The sequence below is a fragment of the Pipistrellus kuhlii genome, unplaced genomic scaffold (assembly GCF_014108245.1).
Source record: "Pipistrellus kuhlii isolate mPipKuh1 unplaced genomic scaffold, mPipKuh1.p scaffold_m20_p_18, whole genome shotgun sequence".
Taxonomy (NCBI): domain Eukaryota; kingdom Metazoa; phylum Chordata; class Mammalia; order Chiroptera; family Vespertilionidae; genus Pipistrellus; species Pipistrellus kuhlii.
In genome coordinates this window covers 12,387,694-12,405,461 of record NW_023425493.1, presented here as the reverse complement: position 1 = coordinate 12,405,461, position 17,768 = coordinate 12,387,694, and the positions used below count along the sequence as shown (strand labels likewise).

The following is a 17,768-nucleotide window of genomic DNA, read 5'->3' as shown; positions in this document are numbered from 1 at the left end:
AAATCCATTTTATGAGGCATCTGAAGTCAAATTCAGAGACAAAAAGTAGAGTGATGGTTGCCAGGGGCTGGAGAGGGGGCATGGGAAGTCAGTGTTTAATGGGTGTGCAGTTTCAGTTGGGGAGAGGAAGTTCTGGAGATGGCTGGTGGTGATGGCTACACCAAAATGTGAATGTTTGCAATGCCCCTAAACTGCACACTTAAAAGTATGGCAGTAGCCCAGTAACTCAGATGGCTGGAGCATCATCCCATACATTGGGGGGGTGGGGGGGGGTGTCTGGAGAGGAGAGGGGACGAGAGAGACCACGCCCCTGGAAAAGGTCCCACCATCCCACCTGCTGGGGATGTGCCTAACGTGCCTCTGCTAATGAACCACGTAAATAAACCATAGTACTTTACTACCATAACTAAGGCCTGCCAGGGTCAGCTAGGGCCCCAAAAGCGCTGCTGTTATTCAAAAAGCCACTTGGAACCGAAGGTCTATCACTCCAGCACGCATGTGAAAGGGTGCCCACGTGCTCGAGCAAGACGGAAACAGTGGCTCTGTGTGAACGAATCCTGAATTCTGGGCTTACGTGATGAGAGAAAACAGGAAGGACACAGGTTTTAAAGAGCCAAGGTGGTGAGGAGGAGTGGGGGGTGGAGTGGGGGAGGGATGAGGAGAGGAGAGTGTGTGGAGGCCCAGACAGATGACCCAAGTCCTGTCCTTCACCATGGCTGTGAGCAAAACAGGCCACAGGGATGCTGACACAAAGCAAAGAGCAAAGACAAAGATGCTGTAACTTTAACGACTCAGGGCTGTGTTTCTTGTCTGTGTCCAAGGGTCAAATTTCCCTGAGTTTGGCAGAGTGAGCCGAATTATTCCACCACCACACTCCCCCCTTCCCAACACACACTTTTCTGAAATGTGACACCAGGAAGAACAAAGGAAAACCAAGAGCATGTATGTGGTCCTTGGATTTGGACAGGCCCAGAGGCTCATCATAGGTCTAGCCCCACAATTCTAAGTGGTTGTGTGTGTTTTTTAATATATATACTGTTATTGGTTTCAGAGAGGAAGGGAGAGGGAAAGAAACATCAATGATGAGAGCAAATCATTGATCAGCTGCCTCCTGCATGCCCCACCCTAGGGATTGAGCCTGCAACCTGGGCAAGTGCCATGACCGGGGAATCAAATTGTGACTTCCTGGTTCATAGGTCGATGCTCAACCACTGAGCCACCCTGGCTAGGCCTAAAGTTTGTAGGTAATTCCTGTAACTTAAAGGCCTGAATTTATAAATCTGCACAGGGTCAAGACTACTGTGTGCATGACTGTTGTAAAGCAAGATGACCCAGGTGCACACACGTCCATCAGCAGGCGGTCTGAAGGGAACTAGTCCACCCAGCGAAGGGTCTGCGCTTGTGATCTCCCCCAGCAAATCCCCAACAATTGTTCACCCCTATTAAACTTGCAGGAGGCTCTGCCCAACAGCTTTACTGCCTCTTGCCACCGGGGAGTGGGGGCCCTGAGCCATCTGTTGCCACATCCACCCTGGTCCTGCACTCCTGCGGGGCTCCCCAGACGCCCCTTTCATCTCTGTGAGGAGCAAGGAGGAGGTCTGACAGGGGGTGGGGAGAGGCTTCTGAAAGGCTCAAGTTCCCACTTTTGAAATGTCAGCCCTGGGCACCCGTGGACCATCTTGTCCCGACCGATGCTGTCCAGGCTGCAGAGGGGTGGAAAGTCCCCTTTCCATAAAAATGCCCCACTGTTCCCTGTCTGATTCTCAGCCACCCATCCTTCCGCTCATTTCCGTATCTCCTTGCCAGTTTACCTTCTACCTCTGGAGTTGTCCTTGTCAGTGTCATTTATGGGCGTTTTGTGTCAACTTGACCGAAAAATCATGAGATTTCATCCTTGAGCTTTTTCTCTCCTCATTCCATGAACAGCACCTGCCACCCCTTAAACACACGGCTCCCCAAGTGGTATCTCCCGCGCTGAGCCCATCCTGAGCTCCACACTCCCGATACTCTACCCAGCATCCCACAGACTCCTCAAATCCAACATGTCCAAATCTGAACTCATCTCCCCATAAATGTAATCCTCCTGGTTAAGTCCTCCCCTTGGACTGTTGAAGGATTATCCCATCAACCAGTTTTCCATACCAGAAATGTGGAGTCGCCGCCTCTTTATCCTCCAACCCTTCACATTGGATCCGTCCACAAGTTGAGGACACCCCCAACGCCTTCCTCGCCTTCATGCTGTCTTAGTTCACATCTGTGCTGACGTATCTCACCTGTCTGACATTCTCGCCCCTTCAGCCCCTCCTGCACAGACTGTCGCTTAACTCAGAAACCTCTATTTGCTGATCCCTTCCTCATCGGTTTCTACACCTAGCAGGCCTTCAAGGCCTGCCAACTCTGTGTCCTTTATAACTCTTGAAACTGTCTCTCCAATCCATTCCCGTTGCCAGGACCATGGTCCAAGCACCATCATTTCCCTCGTGTAACAGCTCCTACCTGGCTCGGCAGATCCAGCCCGTCTTCTCATCCGCCCTTCAGCCTGACCTAAGGATTACCTCTCTGAAGCGAATACCTGATGATGTCACCGCTCTGCTCCAGAGCTTTCACCTGGGCTGCCCACTGCCTTTGTGCAAAAGGTCACACTTCTCGGCACGGAGCCCAAGGACCTAACTGGTCTGACTTGGGACCACCTCTCAAGCTCACGTCTTGCCATGTGCTTTTGGTCACAGGTCCTTCTAGCCATCACCCCAAAGGACTGGGGGTTTCTTTGCTCTTCTATTGGATGGTGTTCTACTGCCATCACCACTAGTACGTGAGTGCCATCACAGTTTTCTGGGCCATAGTCAGCTGAGGAGCCAGGAGTCTGGTGGAAAATGGAACAGAGGGTGTGAGAGAGACCAGACCTTTGTCTCAGCTCTATGTTCTGCAGTCAGGACACTATACCACTACACGATCTCTTCCACAAACCACTCTTAGAAATTTCCCTGGGGGTGGGTTTGGAGGACCCCATTTCCCCTTGAGTGCCTTTCCTGTTGCGATACCAGATGAATGCAAAAAAAGAAAGAAAGAAAAAAATATATATATATATGATGCACATACACTCTCTATAGTCCCTCCAAGTTAGAATTCTCCTTGTGACTAGCGAGGCCAGCCTAAGAGCTGGCCCTGATACAGGCTTTAGCTAACAGGTTACAGTGATGATGGTCCAAGAAGCCAAGCTCTGATTTGGTTCAACTCCAGATGGTGGACATTAAAGAGAAACGACAGGGGAGCTTAGTCCTCCAGAGAGACAATGGTCATCACCTCTGTGGATCTAGGACGTTAAAGGCACAGCAGCCCTACAGGGAGGCCACCATCCACCGATGGATTAAAATTAAGCAAACATAACTTAAAGGATACATGCCCAGGATGACAGCTTCAAGGCATTTAATAGGCAAGGACTCTCGAGTCATTTCTTTCGCTGTTTCCATTAACCTGTAGGATAGAGCACAGCAAAGGATCTCAGGACTTATTTAATAATGCAGTTGGTCTGTCTGTCGATCCGTCAGCATGCCCGTCCTCACGCTAGGCACCACGTAGGAATCCAGAGGGAAAAGGGAGGACTCACTTTGCAGGAGGGCACCAAAGCACATACGCACTTGGCAAAAATAAAAACCTAAATTCTCCACTCCTCTCTCCAAGAGCCAGTTCCTGGATGTTAGTAACCATATTCCATAGTGTCCTCCCATTGCCCCGGGACTAGGGGCATCCCATGGAGTAAGTAAAGGAGGCCACATGAAACACATTTCATAGGCATCCCCCACCCTCCGAACGAGTTAGTCTCCACCACTGAGCTTAGCTGTGAGAGTGGTCCAGACCCAAGCCCCACCTCCAACATCACCCTGGGTAATCCCCTCCCCCCCCGCATCTCCACCCCTTACAGACCAGGAAAGTGAGCACTGGGATACACCGATGGGGGGTGGGAGAGGGAGTTAGCAGCTCTCAGGTAGGAAAGAGGTCACCTGGCCCCCACAGATCATGCACCACTTACCCACTCAGTGGCCTCATTTTTCTAATTTCAAAGAACTGGGTCCCTGTATGATTGTATCTGTGTGAAGTATGTAAAGGGAAAGTAAGAGAAAACTCCAAAGTCCCAGGAATCCAACAGAGGAAGCTATGCATTGATTTCTCACTGAGATGAGCAAGTGAGGGCTTTCCAGCTGTCCAATAGCCAGAAGGTAGTCAACATTCTCTCACTATCCTGCCTGGAAATCTAACTTCTAATTTAGAGGCCAAAGCACCTTGGACCCTTAGATTAGCCATATTCAATCTGCTCTTTATTCTGGTTAGTTGAATACATGTCTTAATTCATCTACTAGACTAAAAGCTCTTTGAGAGTTGGGACCATTTGTTTATCATCTTTATATCAACCACAAAGCCTGGCATAAATCCAGTGAATGAGGAATAAGTGAATGAATGGGAAGACAGATGGATGGATAAATAGATGCATAGGGGGGTAGAAAGGTAGATGAATAGTTAGATGATGGATTAATGGATGGATGAATGGGTGAATGGATGAAAGAAATAAAGGAAGAAAGGATGAATAAAACTGATGAATGGAAGAGTGGATGAATGGTTGGATAGATAGAAGGGTAGGTGGGTGGGTGAATGGCTTCCTGGATAGATGGATGATAAAAGGTAGGAAGAATGGAATATATATGGATGAGTAGATGGATGGCAGTAGAGTTTCTCAGACTGAAGCAGAGCTTATTTTCCTTTCATGCCTGAACTGACACTTGACGTTGATTACTAAATGTGAGGTGACAACATTATCCACAGCCTGGGGTTTAGCTAGTCGCCCAGAAGGTCTCAGGGACTGGAGAGCCTGCACCAGGTCATTCTGAATGACAAAGATTCCCTAATGACATGCTCTCTTCTCTGAGACTAGATCTTACTTTTTCTGAGCCTGAAAAACATTGCTTTGTGCATTTCCCTATACTGCCTCAAACAAAATTCTACTTAAAAGGGGCATGTTGGGAAATTGCTAACGAAGCGTGCACTTGTAGCCTGGGCAGGGAGAGTATATGAGATTAGACGTGTGCTCCTAATGTGGTGGAGGCAGCTGCAGAGGGTGGTCCTGAGAAGGGCTGGGAGTCCTCCCTGCCACAGATGTGCTTGGCCACTCAGACACGAGCACACGGAACCACCACCTGAGGAACTCGTTATAAGCACATTCTGGGCTCAACCTCGGCAGATTCTGATTTCAGGCCTTGGTTTTTAACCCTAAATGCCATTCAGAGTCACCACATCCTGGAGAGTTCAATTAGAAATTCCAGGGAGATGGCCAAGGGCTGATTTTAATAAGGACACAGTTTGGAAATTACTGGCACGTACATAAGAATAATCAATAACAATATAGGCTTGCCTAGTTTTTGGAGAAATAATATACAAAAGCCTAGATGTAAAAGAAAAAAATCAATTCTCATTGACTTTTTTTTTTTACTCTACTAAAGATGCCATTCAAACGATGAGATTCTGGTATATTTAAAGTAGAATTCAAATGGCAAAAATGCAATGCATATGCCCAACTTTCCCTGTACGTACATCTAGTTTGTACATCTTGTACATAAAATGAGACAAACCTGTAGTAAAATAATGAAAAATTACCTGGCTATCTTTTCTCAATTCCTAAGAGTTTTCAGCTCCTGCAAGTGAGCTGGGGAGGAAATTCCTACAAACATTGCCTTCAGGGTGAGAGACTCACTGACGGAGTCTGGCCTCAGCAAAGTCAGGTGGCACCTCTTCCCAGAACGCAGTGCAAACTCAGCACTCCCTCTGGCCAGCACCCTGAGGCTGTCAGAAGGGAAAGCAGGATTTGTCTTTCCACATCACTATTGCCCACTGCACACATCTACAGTCAGAACTGGCCCCTAAAGGTCCCTGTACTCTAGCACTGGTCACGTTGTTCAGGGCAAAACAATAGGAAATCCCAAGGAACTAAGTGAAAGTCTGGACAGAAGCTAGAACAGAGACCACACTCTGCCTTCTTTGTGTGGTGGCTCCAATGGTCAGGTGACAGGGAGCACAGTCCAGCAGCCTGCCCGGCCTTCCGTTCAGTCAGTGACCTGAGGTAGTGACCATCATAATGCATCAGAGAAAAGAGCAAAAGCAGCTCCTTCGGGGCAACAATGAAAACCTGGCTGAGGGTGTGCTGCGGGGTTTAGCAGAGAATGCAAATTCTCCCCACCACGCTCATTCTCTTTCATCTCTGCTCGTGGTCCTGGTGACGCCCATGTCATTAGACAGGAGAAGGAGCCATTCCAATTTCCGTCACTTTCTGGAATGCTCTGTGAGGAAGTCGGTCACATCCAAAAAGGCTCAGCTCTTGGGGTCCAAGTCTACCCTGGTGGTAGGAGTTTATGCTTCTGGACCACACAAAGCTCTCTAGATGGGGTCCCAGTTTGGGGATCAACACACCACCAGATAGCCTTTCCTCTAACATTGCTCCAGGGTTCCACTGGGGAGATGCCACGTGGGGGAGTTCATATCCTGCAAAGTGGAAACTGAGAGGCTAATGGAGTAACCTGCCTACCCAAACAGCAGAACTGGTGGTGTTCCCATCTGGTAGTCTTCATCCCTTCCGGGAAGTCACAATAAATCCACAGGAAAGGGTCTTGCCGATAGCACAGAGAGCACGTGGCATACAGGCCAGTGCCCGTGAAATCCTTTCTGCTACATTCTAGGTCTTTGGGGAAGGAGGCCAGAGGCCAGAAGAGGCTTGGCATCCTGGACAATGTGGTGCGGGTCTATAGGGCGTCTGATGCTGGCTTAGCTCTGAGATGCTATTCACTCGCTTGGGTAAATGGCCAGTCCCTTTCACATAGGCCTCTGCCAGTCCAGCTTTGCTCTGACTCCTATCCCCCATAAAAACACCAGAGCAGCCAGCAGACCATTCGCCTCTGCCCCTTTGTCCTGACAATGTTGCTGCCTCCGACCTTCAGAACTGATCTAACCTGGCTGCAACCAACCTGAGAATCCTGGAGGTGGAAAAAAAAACACCAAAAAAAACCAGTCTGGCTGGTCTGAACCCAGCCTGGACCCCCAGGAACCCCAGCTCTTCTTCAAGCTCAGATGAGGGGAGAGCGCCCCTGGGCCAGAGCCCCATTCAGTCACAAGGAACGGAGTAAGGCTACCAGTCAGGGCCATCTGGGGTGGGCTCCAGTAGATTATGAGCAGTCAAGATGAAGGCAAAAAGTGAGAGGAAAGAAAAGGAACAGAAGACTAGGAGGGAAGAGGGAGAAAGACTGTAGAGGAAGAAAGAGGGAAAGATGACTGAGGAGGAGGAAGTGGAGAAAGAGGAGATGGAAGGCAGGGGGGCTCGAGGTGGCCCAACACTGTCTCACTGCCTTCTTGCCATCCTGGCCCACATCCTGCTTAAAAGGGCGGGGGAGTCTGATCAGTGTAATTACACCCTCTGTTATCACTCCTCCTAGACTCTCACAAAGGGGCCTCCCTCCATGCCCGGCCTCACCAACCTTAGAGAGCATTTGCTGACCAGCTGGAGACAGACAGGCCACCAAGCTTGCAATCACCACGCCCATCCCCTGGCTGTGTGTGCTCAGACCCTCATGGGAAGGATACTGTAGTGTCTTCATGTAGTTCTGGATTGCCTGGAGCCAGTCTGGGATCGTCATCGACAGCCTGTAGTTTGGAACCTGGGGTATTGAAGGCTGCAGAGAAGTAGAGAGAGATATTTTGGGGGCCCGGTGCTTGATGGCAGGCCCAGGACTGAGACCATTGGAGAACTGCTTCTGGGAGCAGATGGCCATCCTGCCATGGTCGCCTGTTTAAGTGGTACCTCCTGGACAAGGTTTCCCCACTCCAGTTGACCTCCTGCTGAAGTCCCCCCTCTCTGCATTCCTTCCACCCACACTCCACCGTGAGTCATAGTGACCCTCTACTCTCTATGGCCCTCTGTGTATTGTGAGTGTGAACACAGCCAGCCTTCCCTGGGAGCCTCAGCCACTCACTGAGGCCAAGGACCATGTCCTATAGCGCCCCCCAGGATGATCACAGCGGCGCTCCATTAACCCTCACATTTTTTACTGCGTGACCGAACCTTTTGCTGCATGGTTGGTGTGACCCATTCTATGTGCCCCACTCCAGGGCACCATTGAGTGCAAGATGAATGGTGCCCTGCAGAAATGCAACATGGCGCCTCGGCTGCCATTTCTCCTCAACACCACCCCCTGCAATGCCCACCTCCTCCCTCCCGTGAATCTAGACCAAGATGGATGAGGTAAGAGTCCCCTCTTGCCTTCACTCTTCCCAGGCAAGTGCAGCTCCTCTGACTCATGAGCCACCTCACCCTTTTCCCCTTAGGCCCCCCACAGCCACCTCCTGGTCAACATTCACCAAGTGTCTACAAGTCCTGCAGGGAAGGGTGCTAAGCCCTGCAGGGAGGAGAAAGGAGCAATGGCAGGCAAGGACGGGAGAGGGGGAGACAGGCGCCTCTTGTCTGGAATTTAGAGCTCAGACAGCACTCAGCACTGAGCAGGCTGCCAACAAGGCCGGGAGTGAGAACAAGCTGGGGCTTCCAATCCAATCACTCCTGGCAAGTGAGGGACGATTTTTGCTTTCTCTCCCCCTATATGTTTCTCAGTCTCTCATCCTGGGCCTCGCTGGTGGGGTAGGGCCATGGTGGCAGAGGCACTCGGCCCACGTGGGCCTGAGGCCCCTGCAGTGCGTTGTCAGGAAGGAGAGGAGGCTCCTGCAGGCCCATGTGCTTAGGAAGGAACCTCAGGACAGATTAGTTCCATCCTGGGAGAAAACAGGAAAGGGAGGCCCTGGGATTTAGGGCTTAGCTCACGGACAGTGAAGCTGATGGTCAACTGACTTGGGGACAGTGCTGGGCAGCCTGCTGGGCATCAGAGCTCTCCCCACTCCCTGGGTTCAGGCCCCGCAGTGAAGCTGGAGGGCATGCTGGCCCTGGGCCTGCGGAGGGTGGGAGGAGGAGGGAGAATGCAGAGGGTTGCTCATACTTCTACACCCTGGGCTGCATTTACTGATAATGCTACTTGACATTCTTTTCCTCTCTGCGCCTCTATTCTCTCTTGACTTTGAGACTTCCTACTTCACAGCAACTGCCCCTTTAACAGAAATGAAGCTAGTCACACTTCCTACTTCACAGCCAAGGTACTGTGTGTGTGTGTGAATGTAAGAGTGTGTGCACACACAAGCTGTTTTGTGAACTACATTTTGATTACAACATATCAACTCAAATCGAATTCTTGTGTTGGAGAGTCATTTTTTGGAGCAAATTGGAACATTTGCTCACATGCCCCCCTCCTTCCTCACACACACACACACACACACATACACACACACACACAGAGTCAAAAAATGAAGTGTAGCTGTGGCCTGTGTTGCTCAGTTGGTTGAGCACCATCCCATGCACTGAGAGATCGCTGGCTTGATTCCCGATCAGGGCACATGCCTGCTTTGTGGGCTCAATCCGCAATAGAGGGCATCCAGAAGGCAATCAATCAGTGTTTCTCTCTCATCGATGTTCCTCTCTCTCTCTCTCTCTCTCTCCCTTTCTCTCTCTTTGAAATCAATAAATATATATATATATATATATATATATATATATATATATATATTTTTTTTTTTTTTTTTTTTTTAAAGAAGAATACCTTTGTGTTTTCTGCCCTAATAAACACCAATAAGTATCTGGCTTGTCCTTATTTTTTTGTGTGAAGTAACATCTACCAAATCGGGAATTCTGTGTAAGAACGTGCCAGAAATTTTGCAGAGAAGCAGAGAGAGAATGGGAGATGCGCACAAACGTCTCTTTAGCACTTGTTATGTTCTCAGCTCTAGAGCAGGTACAAAGGGGGAGGGACACAGAGAGAAAGGGAGGCGGGATGACAGTTTATTAAGTCAGGAGCATGCTTCCGCACAGAAGAGGACCTTACCAAAAGACGGTAAGCACAGGGAAATGCCCCATAGAAGCCCGGGCCACCTAAGAAATCCCCAGAGGGACATCCATGGACCACAGCCCTGAGGTGGCCAGAGTGACTGCGTTCTGAGTCAGCCGGCCGTGGGGGCCAACCACCAAATTATTTCAACTCCAGCAAAGCCAACAGACCCCACAAGAGCCGGATGGTGGGGAGGGAGTCAGGCGGCAGCTGGTCCTCAGAATAGAAGCTCAGTGGCGCCCAAAGGTTTTTTAGAACAGCTATCTGGTTACCTCAACCCCTCCAGAGTGAGTGGCCACATTCCCCAAACCCCAGCTGAGGAGCAGAGCTGTGGCAGGAAGAGGGGCTAAGCCTGCTGAGGGGATGATGTCATCTGGCTACAACTCTGACATCTGGGAGAGCTGACTGAGACTCAGCTCCCGACCAGCCCCTCAGGCTGCCAATGCCTCCACAGAACCACGCACTATTTATTAACCAGGTGGGCTCCTTCAGTTGTGATGATGCGTCCAACACAACGAGGTTGGAGTCCCTGCTCTGTCACCTGCTGGCTGGGGACCCTGGTCAAGCTACATGACCTCTCTAAGTCTCTGTTACCTTCCCGATAAAATAGGAGAATATCGCCTACTCCAAATCTTCTGGGCTGGTTATGAGGATTCCATAACCTACGTATAAAATGTGCACCTTGGAGCTTGGCACTTGGTGCTTTCTAAGTGTTAGCTGCATTATTATAATATCATCTGAAGTGTGCCTTCAGGGTTTGACAATGGGGAAGCCTGAAATGCCTTCACTTTTCAGGAAAACAGAATCGGCAGCGCTTCAGTCCCTGGACACTCAGGAGCGTTACTGAGATGCCTTCTCACCCTAATGAAACCACCTACTTCCCTCTGGGACCATGAGTTAACCTCCTTAATTCATGAAGTGTTCACACAAAGGGATAAGAAAACTTTGGGGCCTCAAGGGAAAAAAAACAAAACAAAAAACTGGCCAGCTGGCATGACTCAGTGGTTGAATGTCAACCAAGAACTAGGAAATCACGGTTCGATTCCTGGTCAGGGCCCGGGTTGCAGGTCCAATCCCCAGTGTTGGGGGCGCAGGAGGCAGCAGATCAGTGATTCTCACTCATCATTGATGTATCTCTCTCTCCACCCTTCTCCTCCTCTCCCTTCCTCTCTGAAGTCAATAAAAATAATAAATAAATAAATAAATAAATCTGTCCTTTTTTTTTTTTTTTAAATGACCCCAAAAAGTGGAAGCAAATTAGGTGAATGAATAAACAAAATGGGGCATGCATGCATAATGGGATATTATTCAGCAATAAAAAAGAAAGGCCATTCTGGCACATGCTACAACAGGGATAAACCTTGAGGACCTCACGCTAAGTGAAATAAGCCAGTCACGAATATTGGTACAATTCCTCTATGAGTTCCTAGACCTGCCAAGGTCATAGAGACAGAAAGAAGAAGGGTGATTTGCCAGGGGCTAGGGTGGGAGGAAGGAAGAGGGAGTTTCTGTTTAAGGGGTTCAGAGTTCCAGCTGGGGAAGAAGAAAAGGCTTCGGAGGTGAAAGGTGATGTTACACGCACAACATCGCACAGAACCGAACACGTAAATGGTAAACTCTATGTTATGTATATTTTACTACAGTTTTTAAAGTGTCGTGAAAAAAAAACAATGCACACACACACACACAAAAAGAAATGCCAACAGTGGATAAAATATTTGAAAAAATAGTTCAAACTCACTAATAATGTAAGAAATGCGCATTAAAGCCAGTGCGGAATGTCACTGTCACCTCTCCACTTAGCAGGGATGCTCTGAAACGTGGACACTCAAGGCTGACGAGGATGCTCCCATACAGAGAGAGGATGGGAGTGTAAATGGGTACAACCTTTTACAAAAAGCCCAGGGAACCCTCCTTTTGTTTTCTCCATGACGGGGGACCAGAGGGTCTCTTCTCCTGTCATGTTCCTGCCCTATTTCACCTGAAATGCCAGCCTGGATTTCCCATGGCCCCTCCCCTCAAGCCTCCCCCCTCCTGCCACCTGCATCCAGCCCCCTCAGGCCACATCCGTGCTGATGGAGGCAGAATCTAGAGGGCACAAATCACAATGACCCTTTCCATACTGCGCCTGTGGTCAGGGATCCGGGAGTGGGAGGAGGAAGAGGGGTGGACAGGAAAATGGTTGCTCAAGAATAATGATGAAACAAACCACAGGCAAGGTTTTTATGGACAGACTCAATTTCACTCGATTCTTGCCAAATTCAGTGACCCGTCAGAAGAATGCAAGGAGCCCAGCCGGTAAATGGCTCAGTGGCTGAGCGTCAACCTATGAACCAGGAGGTCATGGTTCGATTCCCTCTTAGGGCACATGCCTGGGTTGTGGGCTCAGTCCCTGGCAGGGGGCGCACAGGAGGCAACCGATCAATGATTCTCTCTCATCATTGATGTTTCTACCTCCATTTTCCTCTCCCTTCTTCTCTGAAATTGACAAAAATATATATATTTAAAAAAAAAAAAAAAAGAATGCAAGGAGAAGGGATGTGAATGGACACAAGTGCATATCATCACCGTGGCATCACCACGTGGGAGGGAACCAGGAAGGCAGCTAGACCTCCAGGCACCAGGGATCTTTAACAAGAGAGAACAAGGACAGAGCAAAGCCTTTTGCTGCCCCTGCTCTGAAAAATACAGTTGGCAGACCCCAGACAGAAGAGTCTCCTGGAGGAGAGCAAGGAACATCGCTCATGAGCCCAAGATGGGCGCCAGACCCCTGCATCAGCAGCGGCCAGGAATCTGTTGGCGGTAGCCTGCCATGGAGGCTGAGCAGGGAAGACCGGTGGATGGTTCTGAATGCAGAACAAGGGAGGGAGGAGCTGCCCCAGGGAACCAGCAGGGGGCAGGAGTGGAGCCCTGGCTGCAGCCAAGTCTCACCTCACATCATTCACCTCTTCACTCAGGCAAAGCTGAGTCCTCTAAGTGTGAAATACTTTCCAATTTGGGATCAACGTGAGAATGAGACACAAGAGTGTGGGTTCTGCAAGAAACAGCCCAGCTGTTTGGGTTTTTTTCTGTGTCTGCTCCCTCCCTGCCCCTGGCTTCCCATCTCTATCATCCTCCACCTGGTTGGAGCTACTTTCTTGCACTATCCCTAAAAAACCCTGGCCTTCACCTGCACAATTGTAACTCCAGATTACAACCAGCAGAGGAGGGGTCTTCGATAGAAAATTCAGAAGATCTCAGAGCAGGTGAGCTCCTCCACACCCCAGGAAGGGGTACCTGGTCCTTCGGAGAGAACTGACCATGGCTGCGAACCGAATGCCCTGCAAAGGAAGTGGCATCCAGTCCCCCTCTTAGGCCTCTGACACCTTCCTCTGCCCACTTCTTTGCCAAATTTAATTGCCAAAAAAACCACAAATTCAATTGCCCAAAATCGTAACCTCTCTGAAACTCTTTAATCCTTCCACCACTTCCTCCTCTTACAAATTCCTCAGGAAAGCATTGATTTGGTTAAAGGAGCAAAGGACTTGCTGATTGGTGTTTCTCTCTCATCGATGTTTCTAACTCTCTATCCTCTCTCTTCCTCTCTGAAAAAAATCAATAAAACATATTTTTTTTTAAAAAAAGATAAAAGTACAATATGGCCACTCAGAAAGAGAGAGAGAGAGAGAGAGAGAGAGAGAGAGAGAGAGAGAGAGAGAGAGGGAGAGAGAAGGAGACCACTCTGTTGTTAAACCTCACCAGAGGATATTTTTTCCGTTGATTTTTAGAGAGTGGAAGAGAGAGGATTGGGGTGGGGGTGGGAGGAGATAGAGAGAAAAACATTGATTGGTTGCTTCCCATACACATAGATCAAACCCACAACCCTTCAGCGTACTGCCTGATTCTCTAACCACTGAACAACCCTGCCAGGGCAGGGACCACTCTTTTTTAAGAACACAGCATTCAGCCACAGTATTGGAGGTCTCTGGAAATAGCGATCTATGTTCTAAGCTGCTCAGACAACATTTGGAATATTGTGTTTCATATGTGCTTATTTTAGGGGACTGATTTCAAACTAGCCATTGTCGTAGAAAGAAGATGAAAAGAGTGAATTGATCTGGAAACTCTAACAAATAAGAAAAGGTGAGCCCTAGCTTGTTTAGCTCAGTGGATAGAGTGTCAGGACTGAAGGGGCAAGGGCACATGGCTGGGCCCAGGTTGCTGGCTCGATCCCCAGTAGGGGGCATGCAGGAGACAGCCAAGCCATGATTCTCTCTCATCATTGATGCTTCTATCTCTCTCTCCCTCTCCCTCCCTCTCTGAAATCAATAAAAATATACACTTAAAAAAAAAAAAAAAAGGTGAAAGGGAGCTACCTGCAGACAAAGGAGACAAAAGGAAGGTACAGAATGACCGATGTCACAGTTCTGAGGACTCGTAATTCCGTGCACCTCTGATGTCACACAGGCCAGCATCAGAACCTGGAGGCTCCTGGGTCATATAACATTATGGGATTTGAGTTGGAAAGAACTTTACTTGAAGTCTGGCCTACTCCCGTTGTATAGATGAGAAAACTGAGACCAGAGATTTTATAAGCTAGAGGTGGCACAGCGCGGGCTGGAATTCAGTCCCTTCCCCACTCTAAGAGCCCCGTCTAGTGACATTCTAGGAAGCTGTGAGTTGCAAAGGAAGTTGGCCCGTGCTCCTCCGGCTCAAAGGGCAACACAAGACTCAGTGGTAACACGTGGCGAAGGGGAGAGGAGGAGGACTTCTGTTCAGCCTCAGGAGAAATTTCCCCACCAATCTAATCTGGCCAGGCCCGGGACCAGCTGTCCTAGGAGGCAATGAACCCTTAGTTCTCAGGAGGTCTTCAGAACTCGGAAGGAAGTCTGGTCTCCACCAACACTAACATCCCCTGATCCCCACGGAGAAAGGGGGTCACCGCACACAAAACTGGGAGCAGGGTGAAGCCCCAGTTAGAAACAGGGTTGCTGCTGAGGACCCTGAATTAGAAAGGCAGCATGGGATGGCAGGAGCAGGCTTCTACTGCCTGTGGCCACCTCTCCTCCAGGCTTCTGAGCTCCCAGCTCGCCCTTCAGTAAAGAAGGCTCACTTAAGTAAGGACAAAGCCGGAACCACAAGCCAGGATCAGCGTTGTTCTCAGGCTCAAGGAGGACTCGACAAGGGTAATTACGGCTGACAGGACCCTCCTTGGGCACAGTGACGAGCTCCTTACCGGCAGAGTAATAAAACACGGTGACTGGCTGCAACAGGGAGCTTACTGGCTGGGCCACTTCTCCCAAGGGCGCACACAGCTTTCTGGCCAGCAGGGCTGGGATGCTCAGGTCACCAGCTGCTCCAGGCTGGAGACTCCACCAGATGGCCTTGCAGGTCTCAGGTCTGGCATTCCTAGACTCGCCCAGGAATCTTCTCAGCCATGCCAGGTCCCCAGGGTGCCCGGGAAACCATCTGCCATGCTACAGCCCTCCCAAGCTCTGGCAGCATGTCTCCCCCGGTTTGCATTTTATGTTTCACACAGCGACCACTGCACATCTCCCTCCCTCCGTCTTGCTAAGTGATCCTTGGCCACCAGACCCCATCAGCTCCCTGGCTTCTCTCCAAGGTAAAAGGAGTTCTAACTCCTGAGCCTCCTTCTTCTCAACCCAGTGAGACTAATTCATCATGTCCCCTTTAAGCCAGGGCCAAAACTTCTCTCTCTTTTTTTTTTTTCTTGGAGCCCAGATAAGCTGGGAAAAGAGACAGTGCACTGTTTTTGCAAGTTTCAGAGGTGAAAGTCACTGTCATTAAAAAAAAAAAAATTGGCAAAAAGTCTAGAAATGATTCACGCGGGGAAGTTTGACTGGTTGAGTCAAATTCATTCACAGCCTAATAAATCATTTGCAAGCAAGGGGAAGACTCCAAAAGGGAAAAGTGAGGTGGGATCCCTAGGGGACCTGTGCATTCTTGGCATCGCTGCTGCTACAGACAGCTCTTGCTGGAAGAGGATGGACATTGGGGTGAGTAAATAAATAATAGTTTGGATAGAGATTCAAAGGAACCTTGGCACAACAGACCATACAGTCCCAGGACAGCCAGCCACCCCCTCCCCCTCCCCATTTCTAAGGCTTCCAAGACAAACATCTCAATTAAGCAAACGGGTGGGGGGGGGGGGGAGGAAGACGGGAGAGGGGATGGGTGTTCGTAGCAGAACCAGGATCTTGGGTAGTGCCCCTGTGTGCCCTGTGCAGGCTGAAACGGTCCCCTCCCCGCCCACCCCACCCCCCTCCTCCTTGGGAGCCACTGACCTTTGCCAGGAAGGCGGCGTTCCTGATGGCGCCCACCATTTCTCCCCCTTTGGGGTGCACCTTGGCCACGTGCACCCACATGCGCTCCCAGGTGTGGCTGTCGATGGGGAAGCCGCTCTTGTTCACGTGGAAGAGCACCCCGCCGTCTTTGTCTTCCTCCTCGGAGCCCCCGCTGGTGGCGAGGCTCACGGGCCGAGCGTGGCTGCTCCGGGAGCGGGTGCCTTTGGCGCCTTTGGGGTGCGGGCAGCGGCGGGTGTCGGCCGCGGAGCCGGTCATGGTGGGGCCGGGCCGGGCCGGGCCGGGGCCGGGAGGGCGGGGCGGGGGTCGCGCGACGTCGGCGGCGGCGGCGGCGGGGGCGTGTGCGCGCGGGCGGGCGGGCGCGCGCGGGGATCAGCGCCCCGCGGGGGCCGCCGCCTCCATGCCCCGCGCCGCCTCCGGACGCGCCCGGGGGGAGCGGCGGCGGCGGGCGCTCCGCTCACGGGCCGAGCCTGCAATCGGCGGAGACACGGCACGCACCGCGGTGAGTGGACGGACGCCCCGAGAAACCGTGCCCAGCGGCGCGGGGGCCTCGTGGGGACGGTCCCCGCGTCCCTCCCGCCCCGCCGCCGCCCCGCGCGCTGACAGACCCTCCACAGCTGTGAATGCGAGCGTCCAGCTCTGCAATTACCTCAAAAGGCGACTGGGATGTTGGCACAGAGCTTCACGCACACCTAAACGCCGGGAGGGAGAGAAAGAGGCGTGGGGGGTGCGGGGTGGACCGGGGCAGCTCGTGCAGCGTCCGGGAGCAGGGGGGCCCGGCCCGGCTCCACGCGCCGCTGCGTCCCCAGATGTGGCCGAGCGCGGAGCCGGCCAGGCGCGCGCCCGCACGTGAGCGCCCGGGGTCGGCGCGAGGGCGCAGCAGCCGCTCGGGCTTGCAAAGGCAGCCGCGTTTCCTCCAGGAAGCCCTCCCGGAGCCCCCAGGCTCCAGGGGGGAATAGGTCCGCCGCCCCCGTTCCACGAGTTCCCCGGGGGGCCGGCTGCTGCAAGCGGGACGCGGGAAGGGCGCCGTTGCAGCTGCAGCACCTCTCACCTCCGGACGCTCGGCCTCATGGCTGCGGCGCCACTCCAGGCGGCGGGGGTGGCAGGGGCAGAGGATGCGGCTGCTGCTGGGCCTGGGGCTGGGGCTGGGGCTGAGGCTGGGGCTGCTGCGGCTGCGGCTGCGGCGGCCGGCCCCTCATTCCAAGTCCCATTCTCGAATGTTATTCTGTGACATATAACCGAGTCACCCGGGCAGCCGCCGATGTTCCGAATGCGTCCATTGGCCGCCGCAACAAAGAGGGGCGGGTCCCGGGCTCGGAACTCTACAACCCGGAGTTTCGCGACGCTCCCATTGGCTCCGAGGTTCCCGGGCTGGGGGGGTGGGAGAAGGGTAGGGGGGACGGAGGAGGGGGAGCTGCACGGCCACGCGAAATTACGATCGCTGTCGTGTCCTGTGGCTGGGGCGATTGTCCAAGAGACTGGAGACCGAGTTCCCCCAGGGCTCGGG

General features: G+C 51.7%; 1 protein-coding gene across 4 annotated transcripts in view; it reads right to left on the bottom strand.

Moving 5' to 3' along the window:
- The window catches only part of VASH2 (vasohibin 2), a 37,876-nt gene extending 20,326 nt beyond the window's left edge, over nt 1-17,550 (bottom strand). The window contains exons 1-6 of one of the 4 annotated variants that reach the window (XM_045583121.1): nt 17,313-17,549; nt 16,911-16,953; nt 16,244-16,731; nt 7,621-7,709; nt 4,031-4,087; nt 3,400-3,474 (exon numbers count right to left, since the gene is read on the bottom strand). In XM_045583121.1, coding sequence (XP_045439077.1) covers nt 3,400-3,474; nt 4,031-4,087; nt 7,621-7,709; nt 16,244-16,519 — 497 coding nt within the window. In that variant the 5' untranslated portion in view covers nt 16,520-16,731; nt 16,911-16,953; nt 17,313-17,549. Of the gene's footprint in view, nt 1-3,399; nt 3,475-4,030; nt 4,088-7,620; nt 7,710-16,243; nt 16,763-16,910 lie in introns of those variants that run through there. The other 3 variants (XM_045583122.1, XM_045583123.1, XM_036442947.2) reach the window with 3 other exon arrangements.
- Between the last annotated feature and the right edge of the window lie 218 nt (nt 17,551-17,768).